Source organism: Balaenoptera borealis (genome assembly GCF_965194805.1).
Source record: "Balaenoptera borealis genome assembly, chromosome: 6".
NCBI classification, from domain to species: Eukaryota; Metazoa; Chordata; class Mammalia; order Artiodactyla; family Balaenopteridae; genus Balaenoptera; species Balaenoptera borealis.
Window position 1 is genome coordinate 60,833,996 of NC_138863.1, and position 13,315 is coordinate 60,847,310.

Below are 13,315 nucleotides of genomic sequence, written 5' to 3' on the forward strand. Positions count from 1 at the left end.
TGGTAATGGTGCGTGTTCTATCACCCATTCATGGTTCTAATGAGAAGGCCTCTGGTGTCTCCTCATTCTGATTTTCACAACTGGAGCCCAGCAACCTCCCATGTGCTCACTTCCTTTCACTTTACTCTTATTACAGACAAGTTAAAATAAGCCTAATATAACAATCTAAGTCTTAATAACACCAGGGTGGTTAGCTCTCAAAGAAGTCTCCTTTCTGCCCCTAAACCACAATGTGAGGGCATCCCTTTGCCTCTCTGTTAAACACACACACACACACACACACACACACAGCAGATGTAGCATGTCCAAGCTATGCCACCTCAGGGATTCAGGGGCTGTGGAGGGCGGTGGAGCAACGCTGAGGCCTCAAGGGCTCCAGCACATCCACAGCACTCGTGGCTAAGGCAGTTCCTGCAGCTCTGAGAACATCAAGAATTGGCACCCTTGGCATAAACACGCACATTCCCATGGTGAGTCCTGGCAGTGCCATATGAATAAGCGGATATTAACTGTGTGTTTGTCCTAATCAGTACAAAATTGAACAGCATATTGAAACAATATAAAACGAATTACTTCTGCTCCTGCCCCAAACAATGACTGGTGGACTCTGGCTCTTTTCGTTGGTCCAACCACCCATCCACGCTTGAGCAAATTCTTTTTCCGTCCCCTCTACTTAATTCAAAGCAGGCTGAAACTGGAAACCATTTTGGAGCTCATGGAGAGACTCTGCCCTTCTCTGGTCTCAGACCTTCTCCATCTCCTGCACACATCTCCTCCTTTTCAGAACCAAGCTCTGCCACTAGCTGCCTCCAGGTGATGAAGGTCACGGTCACAAACACAGGGCAATACACCGTCAGGTGCAATGGCACCAGGACCTAAGTGTATGGACCTGATGCACCACCTAGGCAAGGAGGTCTTCTCCAGGGAACCCCATCCTCCCCAGCCCACTGTCCAAGCTTTGCTGCTGTCAGAGCAGCCATAGGGAAAGCTTGGTGTCATCTCCACTGTCCTGGGCACTCAAGACTACTTTCAAGACTTCTCTTGGGTTTTCCCAACTATGGCAGCAGGAGAGTCATTATGGGGAAGAGACCTGGGAGATGGACGATAACAGCAGTTATATCTCCCCTTCAGCCAGCCTTTGGCACTGGCTCTACTGCCACCATCACTCTCAAGCTATGTTCAAATAACTTAGAACCTTCCTTCCCCCTTCTTAGCCTCTTGCAGGGCTACAGGCTCCCTGGTCTAGTAGGAGAGGCAAGAGTATATATGTGTGTCCATACTGATGCTCATGGATTAGGGGTAGGGAAGGCTGCCTTTGCCCCCATCCCCGGCTTCCGTCTCTCACCCCTTGACGAAAGTCTGCAGCAAATGTGCTGGCCCAAGTTATATTCCACAGCCAACCCTAACCCCAACTTTTCTAATGTTTGTCCCCAATGCTATGTTTCATTCATTCATTCATGTTTAGCTTCATTCCAGTCCCCAGCCCCGACCAGTGCCCACCCCTAATGCCCAGCCCAGAAATCCAAGCCCTGGTATCACACTAATAATAAATCATTGTAGCTAACGCTTGTAAGCTAACACATGCGCACACACGCACACACACACACACACACACACACACACACACACTCAGTCTTTATAGCAATCCTCTGAAGTAGGTACTATTATTATCCCCCTTTTACAGATGACAAAACTGAGGCTCCAGGGGACTAGGTGACTTTCCCAAGGTCACATAGCTTGTAAACAGCAAAGCTGAGATTTGAACCCAGGATCTGCAATCCTAACCTCTGAGCTCATGCCAACACTGAAAGTTTTACTCTCTGTCCCCAATCCAACCTCAGTCCCACCCTCAGGCTCTCCAGATCTGATGGCAGTCGGCGCTCCTTAATAATGCAGCTGAGACCCACAGCCTGCCACCCAAAGTCAGGAGGCAGAGTCTGCCCACCTTGCCCCATCAAGTGCTCTCCTGACACACCCTTTCCCTTCCTACAGACAACAACAGAGCCCAAGTCAGTGAGAGGTCAGTGCTGAACCAGGCCACGGCGGTCAGCTCATGGAAGTCCTAGGGAGCTTCCCAGCTGCTGATTAAAATGAGCTTCGGACACCCAGGATGCAGCCATGGCACCTCAGGCCTACCTTCCAGGGCTGTGGAGGATGTTGCCGCATCAAAAGCATTCCTGTGTCTGGAAACGGCTGTGAAATCTGTGGGCAGCGGAAGAAGGCAGCTGTGGGAAGAACAGAAGGCCTGAGGGTGAGAGAGTCGACAGGAAAGAGGCCTGGGCAGGGGCCTTCACTTCCCCTGCAAGAAACAGCAGTGGAACCCACACACTGCCATTCTAGCGGAACCCTGGGCATTGACTTCTCTGAGCTGTGTGCCAGCAACTCCAGGCTGCTGTTCTGCAACTTTCTGGACCAAATTGTGCTCTCCCACTTTATGTGACTTTCCCAGCAAACATGCCTAGTTTTATTCTCAAATTGACTCAACATCTCTCAGCTCCATCTGCCCCTATTCCCCCATCCCCACACTTCTAGCACTTCTTAAAGGCATTCATCACTGTGGATTATTATTAATAATCAGATGTACAATTTGTTCAGAATTTACAGGCTAACTCATTTAGTTCTTACATTCATAAGTCATTTAGTGCTTTGAGACAGGCATTATGCCCATTTTACAGATGGGGAAACTAAATCCTAAACTCAGTTGCCTCAGGTCAAGCAACTGACATAACACTTTAACAGGGTCAGTATAAGACAAATAATTACACATTCCTTTTATTGAGATCAAGATAATGCCTTTTACTGAGATCAAGATAACTTTGCTTTAGCAAATGCTAAGCAGGCAAAACAAAAATGACCCACTGGTTTCTCTGGCCTTTGAGTCACCAGTTTAAGATCCTTGAGTTACCTAACTCAAATCAGCCTGCCTATGCAGAACCATGCTCCTAACACCTAGGCTCTACTATTCCCTTTCTTACTAGTCAGTCCACCAGTCCTAAAAAGAGTTGTGTGAGAAAGGAAGCAAAGAACCAGTGTTGAAGAATCCCCAGTGCAGCTTAGAGGGGAATTCCCACCAACCTATACTGCAATACAAATAACTAAAATACAAGACAGAACCTTGTAATCCTAAATTTGTGCACAGTGCAGGGAAAGAACTCTATCTAATTCTTTAAATCCCAATATAGAACATTTCCAAAGAGAAGCAAAACTTGCTTTAAAAGTAAGGGGAAAAAAAGCAAAAGATGCCATCAGAGTCATTTTGTGTCTATTTCATTATCTTGTTAAGACAATGCTTTCCAGCCACAACCAATGGACAGGTCGAGGGGGTAGGGGGAATATGACAGCAAAGAACAAGTATGAAACATGATCTAGGGAAGTGGGTTCTAACCTGGGACTGTGGAATCTTTAGTGGCCTTCAGGGGCTCCCGGTACATCTTGGAAGCTCCTTCAAAAATTTGTGTATATGTGTGTTTTTCAGGAAAGAGGGTTCATGGCTATCGTCAAGAGGCCCACTATTGGGGGAAAAAAAACAAACCACTAAGAACCACTAACTTATAGTAAGAATAAATCTCTTCTATAACCCAGCAGTATTTTCTAAAACCCAACTGCCTCTCCCTCCTGAAAATAGTGACCTCTCCCCGCAGTGGCACCTTAGAGGAGCTGGGGGGTGCCAGGAACTCAGTGACACCAGGCTTGGCAGCCCATCTTACGAGCCCTTCCTATCATTCCTGTGCCCCTGCCTAGTCTCCTCCACAATGGAAGGCCAAGTATGATCCCACAGCACCCTAATTAAGCCAAACTGGGAACATTCAAAAGAGCTAAAAGGGATAGAGCATGGAGAATAAACACCCAGTCCCCAAGAGAACACAGCTCAAGTAGCCTGCAGAATCGCTCAGGGAAGCCTGGAAGGATGTATTCAGTCAGGGAAGCAGATGAGGTTTCTGAAGGTTTGCGAGGAAGAGCATATTACATGGGCTGGGCTTGCAGGTGTAACAAGCAGAGATCAGAGGCAGAAACAGATTAAAGCAACAGAGATGCTAGGAAGGAACAGATGGTCTGGTCCGGGGCCAGGGAGGAAATGAAAGGCAAGATGAAGGCCGTATCATTAAGCATCACTGAGAGATGAGGCTTGAACTTTTGTATGGAAGATGTCAGAGACTGGGCAGATTTCAATGGGGAAAGAGAGTACGTGACTATGCTCTACAGAGGAAACGACTGAGAAGTGTGGTTTAAATGAATAGAAAACAGAAGAAAGATATGACTGCAGAGAAGAGAAATTGGCCAGCACATGGAGTGTCAGGTATTAGTTTTGAGGGGACATGGTAGATGAATGGACAAGTCAGCAAGGGGCATATAAGACAAGATGCAGGTATGGATAAACGGGGTGACTTAGGTCAAAGGAAATGAAGGGATCCTCCCCTCCATTTCCCCACCACAGACCTCCGCGGGCTACAGGCCTCCCACCATGTGCTTACAGCCTGCCTGCACAGAGGTCTGCCCTTGGCTCTAGTAACTATTAACATAGAATTATTGTTAGGTACCTGTGATGGTTTCAACGTCCATCTCTGCCCATACCTCAATGGAGCAACCTTTTTCCCAACTGAGTAGCAAGGATTAAAGAAAAATAAAAATTATAGCACAAGAAAGTCAGAAAATGACCAATAGTCTCCTACTCAGTTCTAGAACAAGTCCCATACCCTGAACCTGAATGATCTGCATTCTTTTCCTTGACTTGTTGTTATTGCAGGAAATGGTGAAATTCTCAACATCCTAATAACCATCAGTAAATGACTGGTTAAATAGATTAGGGTTTATCTGTACTCTGGAATACTATGCAGCTACTTTAAAGAATGAACTGCATCCAGATGTACTAACATAGAAAAATGTCCGAGATTCCTTGCTGGGCAAAAAAAAAAACAAGCTGGAGATCATATATATAATGTGATCCCACTCAGTAAAAAAAAAAAAAAAAAAATTATACAAATAAATATATATTGTATAATTGTGCTTGATATTCATCCATTCATTCAGGAAATATTTATTGAGCATCTTCTGTGTATCAGGCACTACACAAAAATCTCTGCCCATACAGAACTTACATTCCAGTGGGGAAGATGCATAATAAACAAGAGAAATAAACAAAAGGTATAGGTACCATGTACAAAGTGCTAAGGATAAAAAGACATCAGAGAAGGGGGCCAGAAGTGTGGGGTGGTTGCGATTTTTGACACCACTATCTAGTCTAGACCTCTAGGAGGTGTATTTGAGTAAAGAATGGAGGGAAGTGAGGGAGGAAGTCAGGCTGCTGTCCTGAGGAAGAGCCAGGGAAATAGTAGAAGCAAAGGCTCTGAGGCAGGAGCCTGCCTGGAGGGTTACAGCCGGTGGGGGAGAAGGGACTGAGCAAGCAGGAGTAACAGGGCCTTGTAGACATTGTGAGAACACTGCTTTTACCCTAAGTGAGATGGATACACCTACAAAGAAAAGCATCTTAGAAAAAAATGTTAATTAGCAGTTAATTGAGAAATGGGATTAGGAATAGGTGTGGAAAAATCTTTCTACTTTTCACATTATATACTTTTATACAGGTTTTAAATTTTTATTGAGTTTCTATACCTTTTATTATTAATTTTTAAACTAGTTCAAACTCAAGATTTCTATTTTTTAATGGTAAAAATCAGCATTCCAATAAATACATAAATTCAATTAATTTGCTGCTTTTGTAGTGGTCTGTGTTCCCTTAGATTTCTGTATTTGTCTATTTGGCATCCATTCATCACAGAGCCAATTATGTTAACTATATTTTCTTATTTTCTGTATTCTTGATACTCTGGGGCCCTTACAGACCCAGAGAGAGACTGCCCCTCCCAGAGTTTGCTAATTCCTAAAGGTAATAACAACTTGCCAAAGAACACACCTTTCATATGCAAACCAATCAATCTCCCAGTCTATACTCCCAACTATCTTTTTATCTAACTCTCACACAACCGAGCCAATGTTTCCCCCACCCTAAATGAAACCCAGAGCCAAGTACCGGGCAACTAGAGACAGCCCCTATGTCCCAAGGCCCAATGCAGTTATTCAAGCCAGCCAATTCTAAACTGTTCATTCTGCCCTACCTTGCCTTTCCCCAGTAAAGGCTCTGGTCCAATGTTTCCTGCCCCCCACCCCTTCTGCCTCCTGACCATCCTTTCCCCTGGTGTCCTGTGTGATGTGGTGTAAAATCTTCATTCAACAGCACTGACGAATGGATAAACAAAAAGGTCCTATCGTATAGCACAGGGAACTATATTCAGTATCCTGTGATAAGCCATAATGGAAAAGAAATGAAAACGAATGTGTATGTGTGTATATATATACATACACATATATATGTATATTATCTGTATAACCGAGTCACTTTGCTGTACAGCAGTAATTAACACAACATTGTAATTCAACTATACGTCAATAAAAATTTTAAAAAAAGAACAGCACTGACATCTCCAAGCCGTCACTCAATCAAATCTCTATAAATTAAATCCTGGGAATAATTTTAGAATAGGTAGCTATGTGTCTTTAAAAATTCCAAGGATTTCCAGGTAGAGAGGAAGAGGGATCATTTTGTTTTGTTTTTCATTTTAACTGTTGAATTAACTTTCCCCAGCTCATTCAGACTTCAGCCTATGTCCTTGAGAATCAGGAAAAGACCACTGAAAACCATGAAGTGACAAAACTACAAATGTGACTTAGCTGAGCAAACTGTGCCCTAGGTAAAAACAAAAACACAAAATCACATCTTCCTCCTGCCACTCTCAACAATTGCTATAGGTAAGGAGGCCTTAGAAGGAGAAAGTTAAAGGGTGAAGGTGGTATTGAATGTGAGGAAGTCTGTAGGGGAAGCCAGGATGGGGGGTTTCCGCTAGACCTGAAGGGGGTGGATCACAGAAGAGCACCTGCTTCAGCCCTCAAACTATTCTGGAACAGGGATTGAGATGCCTAATTAAAGGTGTCAGAGTGGAGTTTTTATACAAAAGAAAGATTTGAAGCAGAAGTCATTAGAAACCTAAGAGAATATAAAAGTTGAACCAAATGTAAGTCAGAGAAGGCGTGTGAATGGGTGTTTAGAAGTGTTTGTTCACTGTGGTCAGCCTTTGAAAGAGAGCCATAAAATGCAAATTATAGGTCTGCATTAGGGCAGGGGCCTGCAAACTTCTGGAAATGGCCAGATAATAAATATTTGCAAGCTCTACTGTATTTGTCATCTCATCCCAACTCTGCCATTATAGCACAAAGCAGCCATAGACTACATAAATGAATGAGCATGACTGTGTCCAATGAAACTTTACTGATGAGCGCTGAAATTTGGATTTTACATAATTTTCACATGTCACAAGATAGTATTCATCTTTTGATTCTTTTTCAACCATTTGAAAGTGTAAAAACCATTCTTAGTTTCCAGGCTGTAGTTTACTGACACTTTTCCTTAGGGAATGAAGTTTAGAAGGCTGTAAAGATCTTAGGAGAAAAAAAATGCTGGGCTTTGTTTCTTTTTCTGAGGATACCTCTTGGTGTGGGAAATCTTGCAAAATTCCTTAACAAGGAACTCCTACACCTTGTTACTCTTCCATTCTGAGTCTGTCTCAGCATATTCAATCCTCGCTCTCCCTCTGACTCACCAAATAGGGTCCTAATCCCCTTTTCTCATGTTGCGGTGGGTTCCTCTGTGTATTAGGCCAATGTTACATCCCTGAGCTAAAGGAAACATCAGGATGGACTTACTTATGAGCCATAGTAGCGTTTATTGGATTTGGGACCCAGAAAAGACCTTAAAATAACCTGCTCCAACTCCTATATTTTACAGCTAAAGCAACAGAGGCTCAGTGAGGGTAAATGGCTTGCCCAAGGTCACCCAGCTCTCTGGAAACAGGCCTGGGACTAGAACCCATGTTTCCAGCTTCTTCCACATTTGTACATTTCTGCTCCACTACTTCATTTGCACTCTCAGGAAAAAATTATGGAGCTTGCTATGGAATTGAGGGGTGGATAGTGTGGGGAGAAATTGTAAACACTTTGTTAAAAGAACATAGAACATAATTAAAATGCCATTACCACATCTATAGAATATTTTTGTATTGCCAGTCCCAAACTTGGGGCAAGGAGAAAGAAATCGTGGAGATCTGGGAGAGAGGGGGAGCTGAGAAATATTTGCAAGGGATGCTCAAATACACACCTTCCCTAAGCATTGTCTACATACTACTAATGATAATAATGTCTTCCACACATCAGTATCCTACAGCAATTCTCAGAGTGTGGTCCAGGAACCCACGGGGGTCCCTAGACACTTTCAGAGGCTCCATGAGGTCAAAATTGTTTTCATAATAAAACTAACACTTTATTTGACCTTTTCACTGTCAATCTCTCAAAAATATACAGCAAAATTTCCAGAGGCAACTCCGTGTGTAATATTGTAACAGACGGAATGCCAAAGTAGATATAAGAATCCAACTGGCTTCTATCAAGCAAGACATTAAAGAGATTTATGAAGATGTAAAACAATATCACTCTTCTTGCTAATTTTTTTTGTTTTAGAAAACACTGTCATTTTTCTCACAAATGTATTATTTGTTAACATCTAACAGATTTATTATTTTTAAAAATGAATTAACAAATAAATATTTTAATTGTTCAGTTTTAATTTCTAATACAACAGATATCAATAAACAAACAAGAGACTTTTATTATGGCTCCTCAATAGTAAAGGAGTCCTGACCACAAAGTTTGAGAACTCACTGATTTACAATTTTTCAACTGTTTTGCCCATGCACGAAAAAAACAAATTAATTTGAAAGTGTTACTGAATTTTTAGTAGCCTTTTATCCATATGCATTTTCTTAAAAGCTACTAAAATTACAACTACTATTATATGGTTTAAAACGGCCTTTATCACCACAGAAATAAAATTTGCATCTCCACAGGAATAAAATTATAAATATCTAAGACAGAAAAACTCTACTGGACAAACGATGCAGTTTAATCAACAACTCAATGGCAAGAAAAGGAAGAGGGCAAAGAAAATAGGAAATAAGAGACTTAGAAGACCTAGAAACCAAATGCAATGTGTCTACCTCATAAGACCCTGATTCTAACAAACCAACCATAACAAAGCACTCATGAGACAACTGGGGAAATTTGGATCCTGAGAAGATATTTGATGATATTAAAGAATTGTTACTTTTATTTAAGTGTAATAATGGTATTGTGGTTGTGTTTTTTTAAACAATCCTTACCTTTTAGGGATACAGGCTAAAGTATTTATGGATAAAATCATTTAATATGTTGGACTTCCTTCCAAATAATCCAGTGGGAAGGGGAGTAAGAGAGATGTAAGCAAGATTGGCCATAAAATGATAATTATCAAAGCTTGGAGGTGGATACATGAGATACCGTTCTTTATACGTTTGTGTATGTTTAGAAAAGTCCACAATAAAAAAAATATTTAATAGGTTGTCATGCTAAAAAAAAACAGTGATAAACCACTTCCCTAACTCATTCTTGATTTAGCCATTTGCAAATCAACAAGCCATATAATTTTCGGGAGGGAACTTAAACAAGGCCCTTCCTCGTAACCAGAACATCAGATGGTAAGAGAATACACTTAAAGCAAAAAGCATTTCACAGGAGGGATTACAACTCTGCAGAAAGCAGCTATTAAAAAAAGCTGCCCTTGGGCTTCCCTGGTGGCGCAGTGGTTGAGAATCTGCCTGCCAATGCAGGGGACACGGGTTCGAGCCCTGGTCTGGGAAGATCCCACATGCCGCGGAGCGACTAGGCCCGTGAGCCACAATTGCTGAGCCTGCGCGTCTGGAGCCTGTGCTCCGCAACAAGAGAGGCCGCGATGGTGAGAGGCCCGCACACCGTGATGAAGAGTGGCCCCCACTTGCCGCAACTAGAGAAAGCCCTCACACAGAAACAAAGACCCAACACAGCCATAAATAAATGAATAAATAAATAAATAAATAAATAAATAAATAAATAAATAAATAAATAAATAAAATTTTAAAAAAAAGAAAAAGCTGCCCTCAAAGGGGACTCTTGCTTTGGGTGGAATACCGGACCTGTGAAAAGAACCCTTAGATCTATCTTGTCCTACCTACTCCAAGACGCCCACCTGGGTAGCTACCAGTGTCTTACCAATCTACAAGTATACTAGTCTCCTTTGGAGGGCCAACATGTTATCAGGGGTATCCAGAAGTGCCTGGAACAGGAACGATCATGAAAGTGGACCACTTTACTTGAACCTGAGCTCACCTATACTGATCTCATAGACTGTTTGTTTTTGTTTTTGTTTTTTTTCATAGACCGTTTTTAATGACAAAATTTAACAGATGCATATTGAAGAATGACTTATTTTATCATTTATTTTTCTATACTGACCACATTTTTAAAAAAACTATACTGCACAAATGCCCACCACAACAACTTTGAAAAGTAGTTTGGAATTATTTACTAAAGTATAAGATACACATATCCTATGACCCCTCTATTCCATTCCTTGGTACATATCCAACAAAAATGCATATATATTTGTACCAGGAGACAAGCACAAGAAATTCTTAACGACAATGAAGTCAACCCCATGTCCATCAATAATAGAATGGATAAATTATTATATACATAATCATAATGGAATATGATACAGCAGTAAACATGAGCAAACAACAGCTACACCTACAACAGGGATGAATCTTATAAAGTTGAGCAAAAAAGACATATACCAAAGAAAACTTTCTGTAGTGTTAAAGAAAAAATGATAATTTCATCTCTTGGTAAAGACTGAGTACTGAGTAGAAAAAAAGTACTGCCAAACTGAGGAACTTAATCCAGCACAGAGTCTAGGCTCTGGAAGATGAAACTGCAGGGACAAGAAATGGGGCGGGTCATTTAAAGCCAAAAAGACCAAGACTTCTCTTGGACTGATATTAGGAAAACAAAGCCTCATAGTGAGGTTGATTAGCTATGGGAATCGTGTTACCCAGCCAGGTTCACACAGATGTGGGCAGGCTAGGTAGCCAAGTTGGTGTTTCTTAGTATTAGTCAATCTAGGTATAGAGTTCAAAAATAGGCAAAACTTTAAAAGCAAGGAAGTGGTTACCATAAAAGTCAGGATAATGGTTACCTGGGGTTTAGGGGAAGGTTGAGAAAGAGGTGATCTGGATGGGACACATGAGAAGCAGTTCTGGGGATAGCAGCAATGTTCTATTTTTTGATCTGGGTGGTGCTTTTGTGTTTTTTTCTAATTATAGTTATTTTGTAATTATTCATCATACTTTGTGTTTTATGCACCTTTTCTCTGTGTGTTATCTTTCACAATTAATAAAGGTTTAGAATAAACAAATCAGCCTCATTTTATATAACTATAGTAGTCCCTCTGAAATTGTTAAACTTTTAATAAGTGTATTAATACACTTTGACTTTTGGATGAAGGTATCAGTAGAAAATGGAAGCCATCTATTTCTGACTTGGCAAATTCTCATATGTTAAGTTCTCACGACTGTTGACTTAAATACAGATGAGCTGTAGAATAAAGTTAACAAACTATTCTAAAATATGACATTTGGGTTCTAAAGAATCCCAAGAGCATTCTGAGAATGATTAGGAAAGTACTGTATTGTAACTTATACCATAATTTAATTTGAACCTTCTCCATTTTACTAAGCCTTATACCAATTGAGCTAACATTTCCAGGCCATGAAAAGTAATTTGAAAGAATTCCCACATTCTCAGAACACTAGAAAACCAGTGCTCTGGAGATCACACTCTACAAGTTGGCTCAAGCAAATTTCAATATGCAAATACATGCTTTTAAATTAAGCTTCATTAACATGCACTTACCAGTTTAAGTGGAGGCTGATTTTGTAACCACATTTGGAATTTAGATTCTTACTACTTTAAAACAAATGCTATGTAAACATGAAAATTAGATAATCAAATGATTCTTTGCCCTCCTTCTACAACACTTTTCACTTGAAACAACTGATGTACTTTAAAACACAAATCTTCAAAATACCCCAATGAGGAAACGGAGTCCCTAGCTTTGGACATACACTTTAACCAAGTCAAAAGCAGACTGCCCTGATATCATGAAGACCACTGGAACAGGGAAATCTTAGAAAGGTCATCTGTAGCTCATCCCAGAAGCCCTTTCCAGGCCCAAACAGGCCCTTTCCAGGCCCAAACAGGCCCTTTGCATTCTCCTGTCCTTGCCTGCCAACTGCAGGAGGCTGACCTGCATTCCCAGAGCTGGCCTCCATTCCTCCGAGCCTTTGAGGTCCTCTCTCCCCAAGTTTGGCTGCAAAAGGACCCATGATCTCCTTCACACTCCCTTCATTACTTTGTTTTTTTGAGGAAAGGGAAGAGTGTGATAAAAAGACAGAACACAGAGACCTATAGCACTCATCCACCATGTAATGCAGCCCACACCCCTCCAAAACCTGAGGGGGAAGTGTCATTAGACCCTCATTTTACAGAGAAGAAAACCAAAGCCCAAAGAACTTGTGGAATCTGAGGTCACACAGCTAACAGAGTAGAGCCCCACCAAACCACTGCTTAGGGCAACTGACTTCCCTGCCTCTCTGCAGACCTGGTATCCTAGACCCCACTCCACTCAGTGGTTCAGAGTTAGGGCTTAAGGTCAGATAATCCTCATTGGCATCCCAGGTCCATCACTTCCAAGGTGTGTGATCTCAGATGGATTACTTAGCCTCTCTGGCTTCAGTTATCCAAGTCAAAGCTCAGTGAATGGTGGCCATTATTATCATTTCTTTCACACATGCTAAGCTCTAGTGTAAACCTCTGTTCTCAGACTTTCTTTTCACTAAGGGTCACCTGAGGGAACTTGTTAAAAGCAGATTTCTCCTGCTCTTCCCTGGGAACCTCTGAGCCAGATCTAGGAAGCACCATTTTGATTTTTTAACAAGAGTCCTAGAGATTCTAATACAGAGAGCCAAGTTTTGGCAAATACCAATCAAGTACTTCTACCTTCTCTTTTTACTCCTTTGAAATAAAAGAGCTCACCAGATGTACACACACATTTGTTTCCCTCAGGAAAGCTCTAGTTCTAAGAACTTGAGGTCTTTCTTCTGAAACAGATCCCATTACACATCTGTCTTCTAGCTGGTGGCTTTCATACATTTTTTTCCCATAACCACAATAACAAATACATTTTACATAGCAACTAAGAACACATATGTGTTTATATATACATATATAAATAATTTTTTCGCAAAATAAGGTGCTCACTATGCACGTTGCTATTTTCATTCTTTTTTTATCATTTAAT

The 13,315-nt window shown here is 41.3% G+C and overlaps 1 protein-coding gene across 11 annotated transcripts in view; it reads right to left on the reverse strand.

The window, feature by feature from the left end:
- LOC309630332 (uncharacterized protein) overlaps nucleotides 1-13,315 on the reverse strand; it is a gene marked incomplete at its 5' end in the record, with an annotated part of 251,439 nt that overhangs the window by 233,627 nt on the left and 4,497 nt on the right. For 7 of the 11 annotated variants that reach the window (XR_014245601.1, XR_014245602.1, XR_014245603.1 and 4 more), the window contains one exon: nucleotides 2,137-2,225. The exons of the other annotated variants lie outside the window; for them this stretch is intronic. Coding sequence is in view for 1 of the 7 variants with exons in the window: in XM_082395446.1 (XP_082251572.1) it covers nucleotides 2,137-2,225 (89 nt within the window). The remainder of the gene's footprint in view (nucleotides 1-2,136; nucleotides 2,226-13,315) is intronic. 11 annotated transcript variants of the gene reach the window in all.